At 31.9% G+C, this 10,490-nt stretch overlaps 3 protein-coding genes across 3 annotated transcripts; all 3 read left to right on the top strand.

Moving 5' to 3' along the window:
- Nucleotides 1–241: 241 nt before the first annotated feature.
- LOC116776117 (uncharacterized) lies at nt 242–1,580 on the top strand (the record flags this gene model as incomplete). Its single annotated transcript, XM_032669220.2, has 2 exons — nt 242–286; nt 534–1,580. Coding segments are annotated over exons 1-2 (1,092 nt in total), but the record flags the coding sequence as incomplete, so codon positions are not given.
- A 2,495-nt stretch (nt 1,581–4,075) lies between these two features.
- On the top strand, nt 4,076–7,470 carry LOC116776116 (protein FAM136A). Its single transcript, XM_061525421.1, has 4 exons — nt 4,076–4,266; nt 4,753–4,872; nt 6,018–6,116; nt 6,665–7,470. The coding sequence occupies exons 1-4, from the start codon at nt 4,180–4,182 to the stop codon at nt 6,800–6,802; spliced, it is 444 nt and encodes a 147-aa protein (XP_061381405.1). The 5' UTR covers nt 4,076–4,179; the 3' UTR covers nt 6,803–7,470.
- Nucleotides 7,471–9,039: 1,569 nt separating this feature from the next.
- Nucleotides 9,040–9,732, top strand: LOC116776115 (uncharacterized). The gene has a single exon (XM_032669218.2). It carries the CDS (start codon nt 9,061–9,063, stop codon nt 9,730–9,732), a length of 672 nt encoding a protein of 223 aa, XP_032525109.2. The 5' UTR covers nt 9,040–9,060.
- The last annotated feature ends 758 nt before the right edge of the window (nt 9,733–10,490 follow it).

The raw sequence follows: 10,490 nt of genomic DNA, 5'->3' as shown, positions 1-10,490 counted from the left end.
AAAATATATATATTTGAATTTAATCTCTAAACACTCACGCTGCATACTAAATAAATGACGGTAAAACATAATAGGTAATATTGATTGGATGTGATTCAAATAAAATATTTATCAATAATAATTATCGTAATTCGAGTAATATTTTAATCGAGGCATTGCAAACATACGTTTTGAAACGACGTATTGTAACATATCCCACATATAAATAGTGCTGTCTAATTGTTAGTTTAATTTCGACAAAATGGAGTACAGAATATTAACTTTTCTCTTCGCCTCCTGTTACACGGTATGAAGATGGAATCGTTATATTGTTTTTTGTCGTTTTAACGTATTCAATATAATATTTTTTTCATGAAAAATATGAAAAACTAATCATTCATCCAATTTTAGAAGATGTTACCCAAAAAATATCTTCACAGATTATGAAAAGAAAAAATCTGAATACATTTTATTGCCACTCAATTGTTTTACGTACTTTGTATGGGATTGATTTTGTATAAAAAGGTTTTTAACAAACATGTTTTCAATTCCAGGTCCAGTCACAGCTATGTGTAAGTAGTGCTCTGCCAGCGTTCGCTTCACCCGTAACACCTAAACTCATCACGTCTCCTGTAGTGACCACCACAGTTGTAGACAACTCAGTATCCAACGCTCTAGCAAACGCTCTTCAACTCTTTATAGTCAGCGATTTAATCCAATCCCGACTCGGCGGAAGTTGCGCTCAAAATCTATGCAACGGAGCTGTTGAAACAATATCACCTGGATTTGCAGCTGTAGATGTCATATCGCCATGCGCTGCAGCAGAAATAGTGGCACCAGCAGGCATATTAGAAACTATAACTCCGAATATTTATGGTGGTGTCACAGAGACTATAACCCCAATAGTGAGGGGTTACCCTGATCCAATTAGCACTAATGCTTATATTACAGAGACTTTTGTCCCAAACTGCTATAATGGTTGGACTGAAAAAGTGACGCCGTTATGTGGAGAAGTTGCAGCAAACGTATTTAGCCCTCTATGTGGTGGTGTGTCAGAAATTATATCACCTCAAACCTGCGGCTGCGGTTCTTTATCTCCTTGTGGCTGTGCGTCGAATAATCTATATGGCTTACAGGACATAGCACCTGTGACCCTACCAAATTTCGGACCGAATTATTTCGGAGCAATGCCTGAGGTATCATTAACGAGTGGACCTTGTAATACAAATTTTCTTAATAATGAGTTGATGCCACCTCTCCTGCAAAATTATGGCGTTGGGATTCCGGAGATGATAATCCCAAATACTTTTATGCCAGGTTTCTCTGAAGTCATCCCATCATTTGGCCAAAATTGTTACAGCAATTTGCCAGAAGTTATTTCTCCCGTACCCTACACTCCTTGCGCTGAAATAATTTCTCCAAATCCATTTGGACCATTCCCTAATGAGATTATAACCCCCATTGGGCCCTATGGGCCCTTATCTGCCGAAATGTTGATTCCTCCGAGTATTCCAGCCCAACTGAAGTGTAATATCGGGTACAGTAACTCCTTTCCCTGTATTAATTTTAACGTAGAACCATTACCTGTGGAGTCTACTTATTTTAATAACTTCCCTAATTTTTATTATTAAATTAACTTTTTTGATACACTGTTAAATTACCTAGTTCTTATGACAACGTGTATTGTACAACCATATTTTTTTAACATTAAATAAGAAGTATTTGCGAATAAAAAAAAATATGTATAAGCGGTTTCTTTTATTTCATATAAATGGATGATTATTTTGATATTAATATGTTATATAGATTTTTTTTTTCATTTTAAAAAAAATCTGTAAGTCTTTATATAGAGGATAAAATTACTGTGGATTTATATAACAGAAATAATAGCGGATAAAGGCTTATAAAAAATACTTTAAGTGCAAGAGGATAATAAAACTAATAATCTATTTTCTAATATAGAATAAAATATTGAGAAGATTTGAAAGCATATAGTAGTTTGGTCTATACAAATAAAGTAACTATATAGGACTAGAATTTTAACGTTGGGTCATCTTCATCTGACCCAACTATTTACTGTTATTGCTCTTTTAGTATCAAATGTTAACAATAAAAATAGAATATTTTTTTAATATATTTTTATTATATCATGATAATAAATTAAATACACTACAATATAACACAAGGACAGAATATCTTAGAATATAGAATTTGGATTGATTCTAGCAGTAAAAGGCAGGATACCTGGAATCAGTCCAGAAATAGCGTTGGAAGATATTAAATTTGGGTAGAAAGTGTTCTGATTAAGTTTTGGGGCAATGGAAGGAAGTATATTAGGATTACTGTTGGGCACAAAACTGGAAATAGAATTGGAAAAAAATGGATTTGAACATCCACAAGGAGATGTAGGCGAGCTAGTTATATCATTAAGCAAGGACAACGCCAATTCCACAGGCTCGTTTGATCCTTTCCCATTTTTAAGTAAATCTACAACGATCATTAACTGGATCGTATTGGCAAGGTTCTTGCAAACTGATGGCGTGCAATCAGTTATGAGAGTGACGTGCTGTTGAGCTTGTGCTGGAATTAAAGTGTTTTCGATAACAGCTGGAGGTAGTTGCATCTGTTGGCAGTTTCCAGGCGATTCCAAAACTGTTTCTGGAATCTGTGTTTTATATGGTATTGTTTGTCTACCCACACATTGTGATATGGCTGCCTGAAAAATAATAAAAATAAGAATACAATATAATATACAAGAGAATATTGATATTTAAATGGAATTAATCCTGTTTTTATTTAATGTCTGTTTTAAAAGAAATTATTCGTAGCTATTTTTGTTTCTAAAATATTGGTATCTTTCCTTGATAAGCAATGGATACGTGATCTAAGTTATATAGATTAAAAATGTTGTCTTATAATGGAACTATAAATATTTACTTGAATTTGTATAGCAGCCAAACAGATTATACACAATTTGAACATTTTTTTAACTAAACTCAAAACTTTAACGGATAATACGATTGTCTAATTAAAGCACACATACGTTTACTATTTATAAATTTTTTATCTATATTCCGTGTCGTATCAGATTTAAATTCAATTGTATTTTTATCGTAATTTTTCGTAACATCCGTGATTTAATCATTACATAACCTAAACATAACATTGCAATTAACAACATTTTTGGATACCTCTATGAAGGTTCTTTATTCTTTCTTTTTTTTATATATAAAACTTTTAAAAATGTCGAAACCACTAATTGAGCAATTTATTTAAAAAGATAGACAGCATTTATAACGCAATGTATCCTTTATAATGAATGTTTTATGTATATTATTATTATTTGTCATGGACCTCAATTACATCATTCGGTTCGCAGCCATATTGAGTTTAGTAAGTAATAAGTTTTTTCCTTTATTAATGGAGAAATATAAAAAAAATTTACTAATAACATTTTTTTTAAATTCAAATAACAGTTTTCAATGTGTCTTTATTTAATACTCTGTAATTATTTTTTACTTTATTAATTTTTAGGTTGGCTCTACAGTCACATATGTTCAATCTATTTGTTCTGTCCCCTGGTCCTGTATTAACGAACGTATTATACCATGCGTACGGGAACCTTCAAGATGTGACGAACTGATCCTCCCTCCACAATCAATTGAACTACCATACGGTTTAGGCTTCAGCCCGGCAGCGCTGCCCGCTGTGGCTAAGGCCTATAACGAAAGGATTTTTAGGGATAGTGGACCATATTACGAGTTTTCCGATGCATATGTACCTGTTTCTTCACCGTGTTCATGTGTAAAACTGGCAACGCCTCTAGAACCATCAATTTATTGCTTAGCTAAACCTATTGTTTTATAAAGAAAAACCTACCTATGGACATTTGTCTATTCTTAGACTTAATTCGTATTACCAAAAGTGTCATTCATATACTGGAATATTCGAAATAAATTAATTAAAACCGATTGTGTATGTTATTTGTAATTTTTTCGACGTTAATGTAAAAACAAATCAACATTCTAATTGGATGAATAAATAAGGATCATGTACTCCAATGAAAAAAAAACTACAACTGTCAGATATAAATTATCAGCAAAACAGTTATCTAAGTCACTGAATGTCAAAAAATCCGACTGTGATTGTTAAGCCGAAATATATTACTTGCTAAATAAATAATATAAGAAAACATTCAAAATGGTCGAAGCTCAGAAATACAGAATAGAACAGGAAATGACAAATCTTGTTAATGAGTTAGACAGGAGTTATTTAAGAAAGATGCAGGTAATTTAGGTTATGTCTGTCATGTGATGCTTATGCAACATTTTAGCGGGTTATTTAATTATTAAAGTGTAATGACGCTCAAATTATGTCTAAGTTTAATCCATAAATTACTGTTTAATTTATTCAGCATATCAAAATTTATTTGTACATATTGTTTTACGAATACAGCTAATTTTCTTATTAGATTACTTAACAATTCCATTTTATTATATTTTTTTAAGTTCTGTTTATATGAAGAATACATTCCTGAACTTAAAAAGGCAAAACTCTTTTCAAATGATAGTTACTTATTAAGAATCTTTGTTAAAAATTATCACAATACATTATATACAAATCAAAACGCAACTCATTGTAAAAGATATTTAAAAACACTTAAGTTAATAAACTAAAATAAATAAAGACATTTTGGTACAGAATAGCTTAGTGATGTTCTTTAAAAAAAGCTGATGAGAAAATTTTAATATCTGAAACATCCATAATTTCCAGGGCGATATGCACAGATGTGCGGCAAACTGCTGCGACGATCAGCAATCATCGTTAGAGAGGGTTCACGGGTGTATAGAGAAGTGTACGACACCATTGAATCAGGCCAATAATTATGTACAAGTAAGTCGGCCAGGATATCCATAAATAAATCTTCTGTATAACAGCAATAATTAGTAAAGATATAATTATTTTTTTATTTATCAATTGATAAACAAATATATCGATTTAAAAACCTTATATATATGAATTTGTAAATGTACATATATTATTAAGATGCAAACTAATGATAGTTCTAAAAAAATTATATTTATATAGTATATATATCAGCGTATTTTAGTGCCGTAAAACTATAAGACTTATAATTATAGTATGGGTTTATGTATGTTTATATTTGGAGCTAAAACTACTAAAAACATTAAAATAGTGTAAAATTTATGATACAGTCGGATTATATGATAATTAAATAAATAAATACAGACTTTTAAATCCAACTACCGAGATGTTAAAACTGTTTCCTTGCAAATGCATAGTAATGTTCGTTGCATCTCATCCTAAGTGAATTTTAAATTCAATGTTATGTTTAGCTAAATACTTTAATTAGATTTCGGTTTGAATTGAGCAGAGAATAAGGTGATGTGTGATTGTTTAGTCAGAAAAGCAACCGGAATACGCTATTTGAAGCTGTAGGTTCCAAATCCTGTCTGTGTCAATGAATTTTTTAATGTTCCACTATTCCTTTATCTTGTGTATCAGTTATATTTGGTCATTGTTATTAAATAATATGATGTCATCTATAGTGTAAGTAGATTTTATTACGTTAGTTTTTTCCTCCCACTTTTTCCACTATTTCCAACCCCTCTTCCCTAATCGAGGGAAACACTTCCGCAAATCTATGTTTCGGATGTCCACTTGCGACAGTACTACCTCCATCAGGTAGGCCGTCTGCTCTGTTGCCCGCTTTAGCATAAAGAAAAAATTCTGTCATTCAGTCTTACTATCACAATACCTATAACGAATTTATCGTCTTATTGGATACAACAGTATACAAAAAATATATTATAAGTATGTATAATAAATAATAATGTTGCATCCATCAATATTTTTGTTATTAATATAATATAAATGTATTGTGCTGGAGCAAGACCGAATGACAGGAACTGAAATGACAATGTGAACTACCTGCAATGCACCAAACATCATATGATTATGCTAACAAAGCCGAGCAAGTATAACTAATGCACATGAATTTTTACATTTTTTTTTAGAACGAAATCAACCATCTCCAAAACAGACTTCAGCGTTGTGTGATGGATTGCAACGATTCAGCGAGGGACAGGCTCGGTCCGGACCCCAGCCAGGACACGGTGAGTATATTAATATAAGCAACAAATTTAAAAACTACTTATAAGAAAATATTTATACGGCGTATGAAGCAGTGTTGTACAATTTATAATTTTTGTTAACTTTGTATGTCGTGATGGCCTGGAGGTTAAAGGCCCGCCTCTCATACGTGAGGGCGCGGGTTCGAAACCTGGCAAGTACCAATGTGATCTTTTCCGAGTCATATGTACTTTCTAAGAGTATTTAGACACCACTGACGGACGGTGAAGGAAAACATCGTGAGGAAACCTGGTCTTATAATTTCAAATTATAAGATTGAAACCGCCAACCCGTCTTGAGCAAGCGTGGTGATTAATGCTTTAACCTTCTCCATGCGAGAAGAGGCCTGTACTCAGCAGTGGGCTCCGATAGGCTGATGATGATGATGGTTAACTTTGTATGTGAAATTAATTCTACCTTCAATAAGTACTGCTTACTCAAAACGTCATGAGTCATAAAAAAACTTTGCACACAAATACACTAGCAGAAGCTAGTTTTGGTAAAATAACTATGAAGATTTAATATGTTTCAGATCGACAAAGCGACTATACAGTTTGAGAATTGTGCGGTGAAGTGTGTGGACAAGCACATAGGTTTAATACCCGGTATGATGAAAGCTATGAAAAAAGTGCTAGCTAGCGGAAAACCACCGCCGGTGACAAGCAACTGATGACAGAAAATGTTACGGGGTTGCCATTTGATGTAAAAAAAAAATTATGGTTATAAATTGTTGTTCTGCCAAATCTTTTTGAATTGTATATGGCAACCCTATGTGATATAGTATCGAGTGTTAATTGTAAAAATAGTTTCTAAGTGTCTGGTTTACATAAAAAGGATTTGATTAAAAATAGGTACTAAATAATAATTACACACAAACTGAAATGACACTTCATTTTGATACAGAGAAAGATTTAAAAGTTAAGTCTAACTTGTACATTTACAAGCATTTACACATATATATATAATAAAAGGGATAAATAAAAATATTTCTGTCAATATGTCTGTGTGCCTGTTTTGTTAACTGACATATATTTCGAGCCATTGTAGACTCAAGCTTCTGATTGCTTATATTATAAAATAAGTTACTATGTAGTTATATTAACTCAGTGTTATAACTATAAGTCATATTTATTACATGCTTATTTTCCGATAATATATTAAAAAAAAGAATTGATGGCATTAAAATGATTCAATACTACCTTAATTATGTCACAAATAAACAAAACAGAATAGTTTTTATACTTTTCAATTTACAAAACATTGTTGAACTTATAGACTGAAGCCAGTCTACAAGAGCTCTACTTATGTTATTTGAAATAAAGTGTTAAGTTAGTTGTATTATTGTTTTATTTTTATTAAATTTCCTAAAAATGAGGTAAAATGTTCCGGTAAGTCTACAATAATTGAACACAATAGTTATTTCTTCTGTCTTTATATTTAGAATTCCAGACATAAGTCTAGACAGTTAACTAGAAGTCTAGAGCAATCTTAGACTGGAGACTTGAAATGTGATTACTCCAATATTTCTGTCCTTAAAACATCTTAGTAAATTATACACTTTTCCATACTAAATAGATAGAGCATGTAACTATTAGTTTTTTCAAAATCGTGAGGATTTGTCGTTTTAAAATATAAATAATGTTTTGCGTAATACAAACACATTTTATAAAAGGTGTGTGGAGTCTGTAAGTGTGTCATTGTTACGATGTGGTACGCTGTGGTTTTTCTACTTGCTTTTACAAGTGTGAGTAATTTTTATGTAACGTAATTTTTAAAAGGAATATCCCAGGTCCATTACAGTCGGGATCACTGACGTTGTACCTATGATGGTGTGAAATTTCTAATTTAACATACGTATGACTTTATAGTTATAATTTACATATATGTTAGGCTAAAAAAAATCATGTTTGAATCTATGGGTACTAGATAATTTTATAAAAATTGACTTGTATCAAATGTTACCACAATTAAAATGTCTTACTGTAATTATTGTACAAAAAAAGATTTACAATTAAAATCGCTACATACATTACATCTGAAGAAAATCTTTATTTATAAGTATTTATTGTAATCATTTACGTATTTCTAGGTCAACGGCGTACTCGTGGAGACACTCTATCCGCCAGTAATACCGTCCTGCGGATGTGGTATTATAGATTCTTGCGGATTTCAGTCTCAATGCGGATATTCCGCCATAAATTATGTTAGTGACGGTGTTGTTGATATATATCGGACGCCCTTTGTGCCAGACTACATATATCCGACAAGCGCTATAGATGTAGTTACTCCTGTCTGTGAATGTTCGCGGGATAGATACGATTTAATTTGTTCCCGAGCGACGATCCCGCCACTGCCGCCAGTGATTGGCTGTTCGAAATATTTACGTCAAATAATAATACCTCCACCATTCTTGTAACAAACAAATAGTTTATAACTTTTTTATTGTTATCAAAATTGTTAATTTACGTAAGAAAGCAAATAAATTTTTAACACATCGTATTTTCTACATAATTATTGACCCCTCAAACGGAAAACAATTTTTTTATAAAACATCAAAAAAGATTTAAATTTTATTCATTATAAATTAATTACATTAGAAATTGAGTAAAATTTTATTAGTAACATATATGATTCCATTGATAATAATCTACGGAGATAACAATTACGTTATTTGGTCTTGAAAATTGTTCTGAGATAAATTATTACATTACAATACTTTATATAAGGATAGGTAAAATATGTATAACTTGATATTTATTGAAGGCGGGCATCATTAACGATTTGGATATCTGAAAAAAAAAATGATCAGCAAAAATATTTCTGGTAAGCCGGTATCTAATTATTATTAAATTTAACAAATATTATAAATAATCATATGCTTATAACTTAAAACTTTCAGCTGCAATGAACTACCTTATATTATCTCTTATGTTAACATTGGCTTTGTCTGATTATACTTACGCGAGATACCAAAGACGATCCCCAAAAACGCCATATATGACAGGTCTCCAGAACATACTAGGCCCCGATAACGAGAGACTAATTGCATCAAAAAGGAAGCCAATAGCGGAAGTTGTTGCCAGAAATCAAATGGGTATGCCAAACACTTTAATGGCACGTGATGGAATGCCAAACATGAGAGCAATTCAACCAAAATGCCCTTGCCAAAATGAACCTATGTATCAGAGGATCCAAGAAATACCAACAATACCAGCAATACCTACAATGCCTACAATTCCATCACCCCACATGGCTGTACCAAATGTACCTGTTGTCCAACCGCCATTGGCTGTTCCATCAGGCCCAGTGGCATTTCCGTCAGGGCCGGTAGCATATCCGTCAGGGCCGGTAGCATTTCCGTCAGGGCCTGTAGCATTTCCGCCAGTGCCAGAAATTACGATTCCGTGCCCTGTTCCACCTGTGCTACAAGAACCCTGTCCGTGCCGTGAGCCCGCAGCTTTGGTTAGTCCATTTCTTCCCGCAGCATCTCCTGTATCTGCGATGGCACCACCAACATCAAATTTACTCCCACCCGTTATACCAAGTCAGAACAGACATCATTTCTTAAGAAAAATTCCCATACCACCACCGACTTTGTAATTATATTTTATCATAGTATTAATTTAACTTTTATATATAAATATATGCTCTTTAAAATTATAATTAGTTTTTATTGCACTATCAAATATAGACAAACTAAATAAATATATCGTAAATAACAATAATATTAATTTAAATATATGAAATAACTATTAATCAATAAAAAAAAATTGTTACAAAACTATGTCATGATAGAAAATAATTATGAAAATATTGTAAAATAATATGTTTTATAGTAATTTCTTTACAAATAGCTGTACCAATATCTGACAAAACACGAACAACTGATAAATTTCTGGTACATAAAGCATCAAAATTCAGTATATATTTTAAACATTTGGGAAAAATGCTCGGAATTATTTTACTACTTGTGTCTTTATCAGTTGGTGTAAGTAAATTTATTGATTTCTTTATAATAAATAAACATAAATACAAAAACTTTCAATACGATTAAAATAACCGCAGAAGAATTAACACTTGTAAAGATGTTTTAAATTTCATCATATAATTATTAAGAATGTGCTGATTGTTTTTACTTAATCTGTGCTAAGAAAAATGAATATTTTTAGATTCATTCACAATTCAGAGAAACGCCGGCACAACTGAGATGGCCAATGAATCCCAATTTAAATCAAGCAGTCGTGATAGCAGACCCATTTTTAAGAAATAAACAACTATGTTCCGAATACATCATCACACAAACAGCCACGCCAATGGATGTTCCCGCCGTGCCAGTTATACCATTCGTTACGGAATTG

This window comes from Danaus plexippus, chromosome 28 (genome assembly GCF_018135715.1).
Source record: "Danaus plexippus chromosome 28, MEX_DaPlex, whole genome shotgun sequence".
Classification (NCBI taxonomy): domain Eukaryota; kingdom Metazoa; phylum Arthropoda; class Insecta; order Lepidoptera; family Nymphalidae; genus Danaus; species Danaus plexippus.
The sequence above is the reverse complement of the archived record's forward strand: the minus strand, read 5'-3'. Positions and strand labels throughout refer to the sequence as shown.